This window comes from Artemia sp. Qi Xiang Cuo, chromosome 8 (assembly GCF_049724085.1).
Source record: "Artemia sp. Qi Xiang Cuo chromosome 8, ASM4972408v1, whole genome shotgun sequence".
In the NCBI taxonomy this organism is placed as follows: domain Eukaryota; kingdom Metazoa; phylum Arthropoda; class Branchiopoda; order Anostraca; family Artemiidae; genus Artemia; species Artemia sp. Qi Xiang Cuo.
Window position 1 is genome coordinate 21,755,413 of NC_142801.1, and position 14,485 is coordinate 21,769,897.

General features: G+C 34.5%; 1 protein-coding gene across 4 annotated transcripts in view; it reads left to right on the top strand.

The window, feature by feature from the left end:
• The first annotated feature begins 1,343 nt into the window (after nt 1-1,343).
• Nucleotides 1,344-14,485, top strand: part of rsh (Rap GTPase activating protein radish) — a 263,202-nt gene continuing 250,060 nt past the window's right edge. For all 4 annotated transcript variants that reach the window (XM_089093289.1, XM_089093292.1, XM_089093290.1 and 1 more), the window contains exons 1-3: nt 1,344-1,390; nt 8,726-8,915; nt 10,500-10,767. In XM_089093289.1, coding sequence (XP_088949415.1) covers nt 8,728-8,915; nt 10,500-10,767 — 456 coding nt within the window. In that variant the 5' untranslated portion in view covers nt 1,344-1,390; nt 8,726-8,727. The remainder of the gene's footprint in view (nt 1,391-8,725; nt 8,916-10,499; nt 10,768-14,485) is intronic.

Consider the following 14,485-nt stretch of genomic DNA (forward strand, 5'->3'; position numbering starts at 1 on the left):
TTAATTTCCGGTCAAATGAGCCCTCCTGTGATATCCTAGGACCACTGGGTCGATACGATCACCCCTGGAAAAAACAACAACAAATAAACAAGCATCCGTGATCTTTCTTCTGGCAAAAAGTACAAAATTCCACATTTTTGCACATAGGAGCTTGAAACCTCTGCAGTAGGGTTCTCTGATACACTGAATCTGAATGATGGGATTTTCATTAAGGTTCTATGACCTTAGGGGGTGTTTCTACCTTTTTTTCAAAAATCAGGCAAATTTTCTCATGCGCGTAACATTTGATGGGTAGAACTAAACTTGATGAAACTTATATATTTGAAATCAGCATAAAAATTTAATTTTTTGGATATATCTATTGTATCAAAATTCCAAAAAATATATAATTATCAAAATTTCGTTTTTTAGAGTTTCGGCTGCTATTGAGCCGGGTCGCTCCTTACTTACAGTTCGTTACCACGCACTGTTTATTTTATATTCAAAATCTTCTGAAAATTCTGTAATTACGATTACTATCAGTCGTTTTATTGTTTGCATTTTTATACACAATAGCCTATGTCTAGAACGGGATGAACTCACCATGAAGAATAGAGACTGAAAATAGTTTATGACCCCAACCTCCCCTCCCGTACTTATATTTATATTCCCTTCATTGGACGTTTCTCAATAATTATCCGTTTCCGTGTGGAAATAACGCTTATTCTTAATCTTCCAGACCTAATTCCAGGCATAATTCGGTCGAATGGAAAAAATTGGGATTTAGGCCGTTCATAAATATTTAGGCCGTTCAGGCAAATATTTTCTACTTTGGGAAGAATCCCTTTTTCGAACAGATTAGTAATTTTTAGCGGTTCTATTGTTGGTACTGTGATTACAGTTTTCATAGAGCGAGGTGAAGTCATCGTTGGGGGGAGGGGGAGGGGGTGAGGACTCAGCGTTGTATACCCCCGTAACTGTATCATTGTAACTGTTTGTAATATTGCAACTGTATCGTTTTAACTTTATCATTGAATATCTCTTATTTAAAAGCCATACAAAATAAAGCTTATTAGTCGGCAACATTTGGTCCAAATCGGTCGAACGTGAGCAATGTGATCATTCACAAGTTTAATCAGTAATTAACTGTTATTTTTCTTCTTCTGGGAAGAGTCCTCGACCTGATTCATTGTCAGATATTAGAAAATCGATAGAGACATTACTGTTGTCTTCAAGGGAACAACAGGTAGGATGTAAGGTGTATTTATAAAGCGCAAGTTGATTCTATTGATTTCTTTAGTATCTTAGAGACGACAGATTTTCCCAGTCGGTGAATATGGGGGTTAGTTTAGTTTGAATCAAGGCTTGTATCGGTGTATCTATGGATTAATTATTTGAAAATAGAGGAGTGGTAGCACCTTTTTTTAGGTTAATGTGTATGGATGGGGATGACGCTAGAAATCACCACTTTAATTTACTAATTTGTATCTATATATTAATAAAAAATAAAAAAAATCAATTTAATTTGTTAATAATACAAATAAAAATTGATACAAACACAAACTACAAATACAAATTTATACAAACATAAATTAAATACAAAATAATACAAATCAATCTATTTTTTTTATTTATCAATTTAATTTATTTAATTTTTTTATTTATTGGGCAAGAGGCTCGAGTATAAACTTACCCTGATGGTAAGGTGTGGACTGAAAAAGACATGGTTTAACTCAATTTGGTTTAACTCCCTGGCTATCCTCCAGGTGGTGCCTGTCTTTACACTAGGGTTCAAGGTTTGTAGGTCAAAACATCCATATTTTATGCCCGGGGTTACTAATTGCAAGCCAAATAACTGGTAAAGAAAAACATCTTGCCGCTCATATTCAGTAAGATAATTTCTAGCTTCTAACCCAGTTATAACTATGGTTTTCGTTTATATCTTGATTCTTTATGCGAAAGTTCCAATAAAAATTGTTAGTTTTTTATTATCCTGGCCAATAAATTTAGCCAATAGGTTTTATTTTTACGTTATGTTTATTAACTAAATTGAAATAATAAATAGGCTCCATGTAAAAATTTTTTTTAAAATAGAAACATAAATAAATCAACATAAAAGAATATATATTATTTTTATGTAAATATTAGTAATATTTATTATGTTATATTTTATGTTATCTTTGTTTTTGTCCATAGCCTTAGCAACTTTGTTTGAATGACATAATTTATTATGTTTCAGGAAGCTTCTAATTACAAAAATATATTAATTCTTCGAAAAGAGTGCTAAAACTAAACAAAATTGTTGGGCGACGTTAAATGAAATTCGCAACCATTTCTCGTTTCTTTTCTATGAAAAGGTTTTTTTTTAGTCTGTATTAGTACAAAAAAATACAGTTCCTTTCAATAAAAAACAATTTTTATTTCCTTTCAATAAAAAACAATTCAATAAAAAAACAATTTTTAACTGAAAGTGAGGAGCAGCATTAAAACTCGAAACGAAAAGAAATTACTCCATATATGAATGCGTTGCCCCCTCCTCAATACCTTTTTCTTCAGGCTAAAGTTCTTACCACTTTTAAAAAAGCTGTCTATTCTAATTAAACGACCCTTGTGTTTCATGAGTCGTTCTTAAAAAATTGGGACAAATAGTCAAACTTTAGCGTAAAGAGAAAGGTGTTGAGGAGGGGAGCATCCCAATTATATACTGAATAATCTCTGTTAGTTTTGAGTTTCAAGTAAAAAAAAAAAATTTAATTGATAATTTCGTAAGAATTGTACAGAAATTCGGAAAATTTTTGGATTTCAAGGGGTCAGAGGCAGACCCTCCTCTATCCCACACACGTCCCTGCCTAATAGTGCAGCATTTCATTCAGCAGATTTCGTTTCATTGCAGCATCTTTTTCTTTTTTCTCTGGCTGATTAGAGTATGTAAGTTTTAAAAGACTCACATTATAACATCCAGATGACTCACATTATAACATACAATATTGTTCTATAGTTTGGATGGTATCAAACAGTTCGTGGTAACGAACTGTAAGTAAGGAGCGACCCGGCTCAATGGTAACCGAAACTCTAAAAAACGGGATTTTGATACCAATAGATACATCAAAAGAATCAGATTTTAATTCTGATTTCAAATATATAAGTTTCATTAAGTTTAATCTTATCCATCAAAAGTTAAGCGCCTGAGAAAATTTGGCTGATTTTCAAAAAAAGGGGGAAAGACCCCCTAAAAATTATAGAACCTTAATAAAAATCACACCATCAGATTCAGCGTATCGTAGAATCCTACGACAGAGGTTTCAAGCTCCTATCTACAAAAATGTGGAATTTTCCATTTTTTGCCAGAAGAAAGATCTCGGATGCGTGTTTATTTGTTTGTTTGTTTGTTTGTTTTTTTTTTGTTTTTTTTCCCAGGGGTAATTTTATTAACACAGTGGTCCTAGAATGCCTCGAAATGGCTTATTCGAACTGAAATGAAAATTTATATTGCCCTTTGTAATCAACCAAAAAAAATGGAGGGTAACTGTCCCCTCTCTTACACTCATTTTTTTCCCAAAGTCACCTAATTAAACTTTCGAGAAAGCCATTTTGTTCAATATGGTCAAAAACATGATAAAAATGTCTTTTAGTCTGACTTAATCCCACGAAGTCCTCGGGGGGAGGGCTAAAAGTTATAAACTTTACCCAATGTTAACATACAGTATTGGTTATTGGGAAGTATACAGACTTTTTCAGAGGAATTTTTTTCTGGTTGGTGGGGGATGGAGAGGGTCGGGGGCTATATGGACGGATCTTTCCATGATGGAAGTTTTCATGGGGGAAGGGACATTGCTATGAAGGGGGTGCCGGATTTCCCAGCATTATTAAAGAAAAAGATCAGGAATTAAATAAAAAAAAAACAAGTTTTTCAACTGATCAACTGATTGTGATTTAGAGGTCATTTTTAAAGAACTGGAAAAAAAATTCGAACTATAGTTTAAAGAGCAGGGTATTGACTAGGGGGCGAACCCCCTAATATACGTGTTAAAAATTTATGAATATAGAAGTTCGTTACGTAAGTTAATTCTAAGTTACGTATATTTATTACTAATAAAAACGTTCGTAAATAAAATTAAACAAGTTTCGAGAAAGCTATTTAACCAAATATAATATGCAAATTTTGTTTTAATTATTCATGTACGGTGAGCCAAAATCAAAACCTGCATTAATTCAAAAACGTTCAAAATTAAATAAAAAAAACAAGTTTTTTTAACTGAAAGTAAGGAACGACGTTAAAACTTAAAACGAACAGAAATTATTCCGTATATGAAGGGGCTGTCCCCTCCTCAACGCCTCGCTCTTTACGCTAAAGTTTGACTTTCTCACAACTCTATTTTTTTAAACAATAAAAAAACTTTAGCGTAACGCGCGCGGCGTGGCGGAGGGGACAGCCCCCTTCATATACGGAATAATTTCTGTTCGTTTTAAGTTTTAACGTCGTTCCTTACTTTCAGTTAAAAAAACTTGTTTTTTTTATTTAATTACATTACAGAGCATCTTGCACTGCTTTTCGTTTGAATTGTATTTCAGTAACACTCCCATCACCATTTAAAGGCTTATTCAATTTAACTTCACAAGTCCATAGTTTAAATACAAGATCTTCATAACCCCCAACACCGACAGCTAGGTCAGATTTTGTCCTACAATTGCCTGTGCTAGGGAGTAGAATGTACTTTTGAAAAAGCTGAAATCTTGTAGGTCTCTCAGCTCCTTGCTTTCAGTTGAAAAAACTTGTTTTTTATTTAATTTCTGATCGCGTTTCAAATAATAAAGGAAGATCTAGCTGACTCTCCATGAAAAATTCCCTCCCCTCACGGGAAACTCCTCCTTGGAATTCCATCCTCTCTAAAAGTCCACTCCCCCTCCGTAAAATTTCTTGCGGACGATACATCCTGAAAAATTCTCCTTAGTATACTTTCATTTGAAAAAGACTTTAGTTTCTCATTGTTTTTCCGATCACTCAGGAAATCCCCCCTTCCGTGAATTGTTTCCCGGAAACCCAAGCCCATTAGAAATTCCCCACGGACGATTGCCCCCGGAGCATCTCCACATGCAAAATTCAGTTGGCAAAGAGAAAGTGAGACAAATTAAAAGAATGTTGTATACTAATTCTGTCAAATGCCCCCTGTGTAAAATTTTACCTGGAAAGCTCACCCTCGGAAATCCCCCCCCCCAAGGAAAGTTCCCATCCCAAGCACAAAATCCTCCCTCGGAAAAATATATGCACTTCCCAATAGCAAAGACTATACATAAACAATGGTCAAAATTTTAAGACCTATCCCAGGAAATATGGAGGGGGGGGCCACATGTTGTCTCCAAAGGCATAGTTTTGGGGTCTTTCACCTATGCTAAACAAAATGGCTACCGGAAACTCTTATCGGACGATTTTGGGGAAAAAAGAGGCGTGAGAGGGGGCCAGTTGACCTCCAATATTTTTGGTCACTTAAAAAGGACACTATAACTGTTTGAACGAATGAATGGTTTTTATTGCCCATCATCAAGTAAACTGTTACATAGATAAAGAATAAAAAACTTAAAAGAGAAATAGATAAAGAATAAAAAACTTACACACACATAAACAAAAGAAAAGAAAGACTTCTAACAACACTGCATAATAAACTTGGATCGCCACTATTGAGGTACTATGGCGCGGTACATAGTGTGGTACGGATCAATATGCACTTGAACCGGCTAATTCGGTCTTTAACTCCTTCAAAGGAGTCTGCTATTTTATAATTTTCTGAAACTGGCGAGTTTTTCATCCACGGGGGAAGATTCAGTAGATATTTTCTCTATTTGAGAAACGTTGAACGGATCGTATCTTTATCAGACACATTATTGTCCAGAAAGGGGAAACCACAGGAACATATGGTATTACAAAAGCGCAAAAGAGCCTTGGTAGGACAAGACGATTCTACACACGTTTACACCATACAAAAATACCATATCCCTTTTGAACTTTCCCAGAGAAATTTAGATAAGTAGTTTGTACGTAGACTTAATATCTGATGCAATCAGTAGGTCAAGATATGTCAGCTGTTCAGAAGAAGCCACATCTGTATCACCAAAACGAGCGGTAACCAAACCAGGCTCTATGGCTTTATGGCTAAATACTATAATATCGCTTTTCGATGGGTTGAAGGCTAAGCCTATCTTCTCATATTGCACGCTCAGAATACGATAGTTATCTTCAATCTACGACACGGGCCTACTAATATTAAAAATGTCATCAGCCAAGTTGACAAGTGAAATGTCGAGACCATCATAAATGCAACATATTAAGAATGGCTGCTTATTTTTAATAATTCTGCTTTTATACAGTGGGGGCAATGTGACTGCTCCCTGCCGGATATCTTTTTGTATAGGAATCACTTTATTGGAGATTTTCGGACAATGATGACCCTGTGGCACCTTAATTTTCACTTTCAGATTACTATACAATTTCCTAAAAACAACAATAATAGAGTGATTAACACCACGCTAAGAAGAAGAAAGCAAAATTTGTGCGTGAATACCCGAGTCAAAAGCTCGTCGGACATCATGTCCCGCAAAATGTAGTGTTTCATCAGACTCATGGGAATCAAGCAGAAGGTTTGCAATTAGACAATGTACATGTTCACGACTGACACCCTTTTTAAATCTGAACTGGGAATCTGGGGAACAACACACTTCATTAATCTCGTCAATGACGAGGAGCTAAAGTAATTTACAAAGAACCAGCGCGACTGTTATTGGCCGATATGAAGAACAAGTTCTTGGATATTTTCTCTTTTTAATCACGGGCGTTATTAGGCCAACACAGAAGATATCGGTACAAAAAATACAGTTAAATATTATCTGGTACAAAAGAGCTAGTTGGTGAAATAATAACTCACTATCGAAAACTAGGTTAATGCCGCAAATATGATCAGCACCTATTGAATACTTCTTTTTTAATTTTCGCACCAAATATCGAATCTGTGAAACCGACACAACAAAGCCAATATTATTCAAAGTGCACCGTAAATAGGAATATAGTTCTTGTTCATATTTAATTTCTAGCTCAGGGTCGGGCGAGAAAATTCAGAGCTAAAGTACGATTTCCACTCATTTCCGAGGGTTGGAGTTTTTTCGTGGTTGCACTTCTCACTTTTCTTTATAAACTTCCGATCCCTCCGTGGGTTGTCTTTAAGTGATTCAGAATGCTTATCCATAATATCAGCTCGATTTTTTGGTAAGTACTTTGCAAATTTGCGCCTAGTTTTCAGTCGTATAGCATTAACAATACCAACACGGGGACGTCGACATTCGTTCCAAATCTGGCACAAGAGCTTTGCACGATCGCAGGCCACAACCAATTCTGGATTATGTGACCAGTTCAGAACCTCACTACCGATTCGCCCTTGATGGGAGGGGACAGCAGCATTTTCAGCGCATCGCAGGGCGCGAGTTACTTCTGCACAGTAGGCATTAAGTAGAATTTGTTTTTCACTCTCAGGGGTTGTGGATTGCTGCAGTAGACACTATCAGAGACCGACTGATAAAGCTGCACATCAACTTTGCCCCAATCGGTTTTCACCTTCCATTGTTTGGCTGGCTTGAGAGCAGGTTCGAGAAGTTTGTTGATATCTAGGGTGCTCGAAATCGGAAGATGGTCAGAAACATTGATACCGGTAATGACATGACAAGGATTTCTTGCGGTTAAACCAGTAGAACATAACATAAAGTCCAGGCCTGAGACAGAGCCAGAGTTGTGAACGTACGTGTAATCCAGATTACTCTTTAGAGCATGCAAGCTCTCACATGTCGATAATAGTATTTGAGACCTGGGGTTCGCAGGATCACGGAGATTGCAGTTCATATAGCCAGCTAAAATTCAAACTCGGTTTGACTTGTGGCAGCTATCAACTGTTGCTGAGAGCTGACTGCAGGCTGCATTAAACTTTGCATCGGATTGAGCGTCTCTGTAATTTTTTGGTAAATAAACAAAGAAAACCACTGAGTCAGCTATTTTAATGTCGATGAAAGAGTCCGACTGCTTAAAGAGAGAGGCCTTTATGTATGTTACTGTGTGGATCTATTTAAGCTTCCAGTGATTTTACTACCAAACTATTCGATATAGACCGTGAAACATGAAGCGGAATAAACATGGTACTATAAAAATCCGAACTTGGCTGTACAAAGATAAAACTATAAAAAAAAAAAACCAACAAAGTAGAGCCAAAATACCATAAATGTAATATTATGATGACAAGAGTGTGGTTGCCGAAAGCCTGAGTTGCCAATCATAGCTAGCGATGCGAGCGGAGGGAGGTGACGTCAAGTTATTACAAGGGCTAAAGACCCGTGTGAGTCGAGGTGGCAAAAAGCCAACAAAGTCGCTTCTTTGGCTAGCTAAAATATAAAGAGAAAACATGGCTAATTGTGCTAAACTTGAACAATTCTTCTTAAGTAAAAAGATGCAATTGCAAGAAAATAGGATAAAATGTAGAATAAGATAAAAATTATATAAAGGTAGAATAAAACAACTACCTCTCTCCCACTCCACAACTACCCATGTTTAATTGATAGACAAAATCTTGGGAATAATTTTATCCACAAGATTTATAAGGGAGTGAAAAATTAAACACGTATTTAAATTTTACAAGTATTTAGGTTTATTTTTGCAGTGATTCTCGACAATATATGATAGACACGTTTATTTATTTATTCGTTTTATCCCTAGATATGTCGTCATCACAAACTGTTTGTTTTGTTTGCAATCTGCCTATTTTGAGCCATCAAGTTGGTCTTGTTTGGAAGGGTGGAAATGGACTGGATGAATTTAGTACACCCACGTCCCCTCTTACGGCTTTCAGGGGCAGGTTCGGGAGAAGAGATTCGGCAACTCAGCTTACTTGCATGGGATCTCAAGGGTAAGTAAATGTCTTAAATATACTTCAGTTATGTAAATAAACTCTGGTAAACTTAAAAAAACTATAAATTTGATAATTGAAAATTTTATATTACATTTTAATAAAGCATGTGAAATTTATAATGCAAATTTAGACTATAGACTATATAAACGTAAAAATTGTAACAATATGGACTGTGAATTAAGCATACTCAAGCCCCCTATTGCAGCTTTCAGAGGCTAGTTTGATCAACGGATTGAGTAACTCAGGTTACTTGCATGAGATCTTAAGGGCATGTCAAGATCCCAAACACGGTACACGCTGCAATTAAGCTCTAGTATTTTTTTTTTTTTTTTTTTGTAAATTTAGAATTAAGGGCTAAACTATGAATGACCGTTTTACTACTTACCTTAATATGTGAATGATGAAATCTACAGTGAAAGGATTAGGCAGATTATCCTAAAATAAGATGCAACAAATTTTTAATTGGCCCTAGATGAAAACAGCACCACAAGCAGATTAGTTAAGATTAGTCTCTCAATTTTGTCGCCATCATCAGGAGTTGTAAAATATTTCGAATAGAATCGTATAATTTAAGCTAAATATAAATTTTTTAAGGGAACCTTTTTATTGAATTTGAAATGAATATTTCAAATTCAGGAACCGATTGAGTCATTCAAACTTCTTATCAATCACCATCAACGCTTGACTCAAGCGTCAAACAGATTCCTAGACGCTTAATCATGCTTTAATCAATAGATTCACGGAAGCTTTTGATCAAAATGATTGACCGTCTAGGTTGTCCTTAAGATTCAATGAAAAAGTTTTAATAAATAAGAAATGCAGTAAAACTAACTCAAAATGGAATAACTGATAATAACATCTATCGATAGGACGCAACTTAAAAGTTTAAATGGTGACATGGTTTTTATTAGTATTCTGTGATGACAATTTAGACTAGGGATGACCAAATCAACGACACAAACCGAACTCACACCAAGCATCAAATATTATCCTAGGGGTAAAACCGAGCCTTGTTAGTCCACATACGTAGACTGACGATACCGGAATTCAAAATAAAATTGGGAGTTGAAGTAGTTGCACTGGACCAAGAGCATAGAATTGTCCTGGATGTAAGGAGGGGGGTGTACACTAAGTAAAATCCGTTTATACTTACTTTTTCTTAGGTATGATCCATTTTATGCCTCATTATAGATGATTTTCTCTATGAGATTTCTGAATTTTTATATCTAAGCAGGAGACCACGGCACATTTCTGCCACCCCGGGGCATATATCCCCGGAGAATTTTGAGATATTCCCATGAGAACTTTGGATCTCTATAAGCCTTGAATTTTTGCGTTAACATTCGATTTCATAATTTTATTTTTAAAATAGTTACAAATTAATAAAAGTTAAAAAGCATAATGCCCCAGACAAGGACAATGCAAAAAGAGAAGTACAAAAACGAGAACAGCAAACAATCAGGATTAAGTTTCGGCCTATGTTGAAAAAAACTTTTCACAAAAAAACTTTTGCTGGGTTATATCCATTTCTCTTATCTCTTCTTTAAGATTTCCCTACTTTAGCAAGGTTCTTATTTTTAGACCTTACTGTGGAGCTATTGCATCGAACGGATCAGACAGGGGTAGACGACGTTCTTCTTTAGCTCAGTTGACTGATATCATTCGGGATTGGAGTACCCGAGATAGATCAGTTCCTAGTCGATCTACTCAGCGTCAAGTCGGTAGGAGAGAGTCACTGGCTGATCTGGCAAGAAACTTACCATGGAGTAGAAAAGATTCTTCTGCTGATTCTACTTCAAGTAAATACAGAAGAAGAAGAGAGTCAGTGGTTGATGTCCCTAAGAGACAGGTTTGATATAAATATAAAACATATTTTCTTGGCCGCAGTTGTTGCTAATAGTTGTGTTAGTGTGCCGAAGCGTAAATTATTATTGAATATGCGTTTATAATTTATTATTATAAATTTATTATTATATTTTATATTATATTTTATATTATATTATAAATTATATATTATAAATTTATTATTATAAATATATAATTTATTATTATAAATTATTATAAATATATTATTATAAATTTATTATTATAAAATTTATTATTTAAATAAGCGTTTATTATTAAATAAGCGTTTATAATTTAATAAGCGTTGATTATTAAATTATTGCCTGTCGAGCTTTGCATAAAAATGTCATTTGACGTGAAGAATAAAAATGACAAACAGAAATATGATTAGATATGGCAAGTAAACACTCGAAATCATTAATAAAAACTGAATCATAAAGAATGAAAACAAAAGAGCCATTTATTAAAGGAAAGAATGTTAAAATTTTGGTTCTCACGCTTTGATTTTATTTTTAACCTAAAACTCAGAATCCACCAACAAATTCTATTGCAATACTTTTTTTTGGTTGTTTGGAGTCTGGGTTGGCAATCCAGACTCCCATCTCTGTCTCTATTCCTGAAAAGGTAATCTTGCTTATGCATTTGTACGGCGATGTCAAGGTGGACCTCTCATGAGTTCACCTAACCAGAGCCATTTACAGCGTTGTGGGTAGCCCTTACAGCAGTGTCCCTAGAGGAAACCACAGCCTAGCAGGGTTGCCACCGACGTTACGTTCGTACCATTTTTGGTACGTTTTAAATAAAACGGTACGTTTTACGTTACGGTCCTAAAAACGTTACATTTCTGTTACGTTTTTGAATTTATGTTACAACTATGTTACGCTTTTGAATAGTAAAGAAGTTTCATATTTTTTGAGTTTTCTATTTATATATTTTTATATTTTTCCCCCGATGAAAAAATCCGCTGTTCCCATTTTAATTACACTGACATGAGTATCGACATTTTTTCATATCGCAGTCATTTAATCTTATCAAACAATCACTAAGTTATTAGGATGAGAAAATACCCACTTCGCTTACTCGCATATTAAGTTAACATTCTCTCTCATGAGCATACGATTATCATTTGTTAAGTGACAATAGTCAGTTAGTGACCTCACCAACTTTCAATTTCATCAGTTGACTTTGAATCTTGTTCCGTCAACAGTCATACTAAAATTATATGGAGAAGGAGTTAGTTTCATTAGTAAATGCTAATGAAATAAAACAAAATATGATGAAAATAAAAAATTTTAGAACCAAATTTGGGCTATATGTTTGCACATTCGGGGGTGGGGAGGGGGTAAAGCATAGTATATATTAAATACGTAACCTAATCTAGGTACTTTTCCCCCCTTAACCCCAAAAACCAATAGTTTAAATATTGTAAACGCGATGACAAACCACGCTTTGCGATCCAATTCTCTAGTGACTGATACCCGTTTGACTAGTTTCCTTTAGCATCTGTCTTGCGTGTGTATCAGCTAATTGACTAGTACCGATGATATATGTATGATTCTTTCCGTAACAACCTCATCCCCCTTCTGATTGGTTTGACATAATATCAGGTTATATACAAAAGTTGCTCTTTTTATATGGGATTATGAGCAGCTGGTATTGACAAAACATGGTGGTGGTTGTATTTTCAGAAAAGGGGCCATTATATTTGGAAATAGTATAAAATAAATAATTTAATGGTACTGCTTGTGTGTTTAGCATGTTTTCTTCAGAAAAGGACAATCACTAAATATTTGGCTTCAGACAACGACAACTTGACTAAGGCCCATTTTTATGAAGTAGATAAACAGTCGTGGATCGGTGTAGAGGAGTCTAATAGTTTACTGAAACAGTGAAAGCACAACGGGAAAAGCATATCCCGAGGCTGTGTTAACTTAGGTTGTAATCTTGGATGAGAGATTATATATTTTTTTTTTAATTTGAAAATATTAAATATAAGTGAAAATTTTGGGCCAAAATTCAAGTTGTTTTTGACTACTGTCATCTTTTTTATTTGTTTTCCTCAACTCATCGACTTTTTTCGTTTATGCATTTAAAACTTAAATAAATTTGATGTTTATTTTATGTAAAACTCAATGCTTTTGTGCCCCTCATGCTCGTTTATATTAATATATTATTGGGAAAAAAAAATATCTACTTTTTGGTTCATATTGAAAATGAGTTTAATTTTTTTTTTTACCTCCTCCCCTATAATCTCTTTTTAAGTACATGTCCTTTTTAGACCCATCAAAACAGATTTATGGTAAAATTATTGGGGTTGAATTGTGTGAAATCTTCATTTATTTCAACGCATATTATGCAAAATAACTGTTGTTTTGTATAGGAACCGAAGACAACGATTGAAATATTTGGTGTTTATTTAAATTTGGTGTTTATTTTATGTAAAACCCAATGCTTTTTGTGCCCCTCATGTTTGCATATATTCTTGAGAAAAAAAATTATATCATGTGGTTGTAATTTTTAATATGAGTTTTTTTTGTTTTTTTTATTGTTTGACAAACTAACCTCTCATTTAAGCATAATTACCGTGCATTTATAAAAAAGTAAATACTTATCTATTTAATCATACGGTGCTTGGACGATTCTGGACAACAATAAAATAAAACTTCTTACCAGGAACTTAAACTGTTTTGGTTCGTTTTTACTGACTAAACCGATTAAAATATTTTGTGTTTATTTAAATTTGGTGTTTATTTTATGTAAAACCCAATGCTTTTTGTGCCCCTCATGTTTGCTTATATTCTTGAGAAAAAAAATTCTCTACTTTTTGGTTCATTTTGAAAATGAGTTTTTTTTGTGTTTTTTTTACCACCTCCCCCATAAGTTCTTTGTACGTACCTGGACTTGTGAGACCCATCAAAACAGATCTAGGGTAAAATTTTTGGGGTTGAATAGTGTGAACTCTTCATTTATTTCAATGCATATTATGCAAAATAACTGTTTTTTTGTATAGGAACTGAAGACAACGATTGAAATATTTTTTGTTCGATAAAATAAAAACAAAACAAAAACTCTCTCACTCGGAAGTGCTCAGATCTTCATTGTGAAGAGACGGAAATTTTGAAACTAGAGAAGATGAGACTGCAACCGAGCAAATCTAAAATATTAGACGGGAATGGAGCGATTAAAATGGATTTTTATATATTCTTAAGAATCTTTATTTATTGATGAATTTATTTTTTAAATTTAACAATAAATAAAAAAAAACCTCGGTTGTGGTATTCTTTTCTGAGAAAATATTAAGTCTACCTTTCTGTGTTTGTGTTAACATATTTGGGATGTATTTTTCAAAAAATTGGTTCATAACCCCAAAAAAAGTGACAATCCCCCACCACCCCCACCGCTCAGACCACGAGTAGTAGGTAGTTGTATCACTTCATCGGTGGGGGGGGGGGTTCGGGTTTGGTGTAAGTTCAAAGATACGCATTATTACACAGTATACTATTTACTTAAAAAGATGAATAACAAAATTAAACACAAATAAAAAAAAACTTTTAAGTAACGATATTTTGATCGACAATAATTCACCCAGCCTTGAAAAGTGACTTTCCTATCAAAAGTTACGAAAAAGTTACGTTTTTAAGAGCCGGACGTTACGAAATTTTTTGGTCTGGTGGCAACCCTGCAGCCTAGTTAACGGCGTAGCATTGCACTGAATGTCGTAG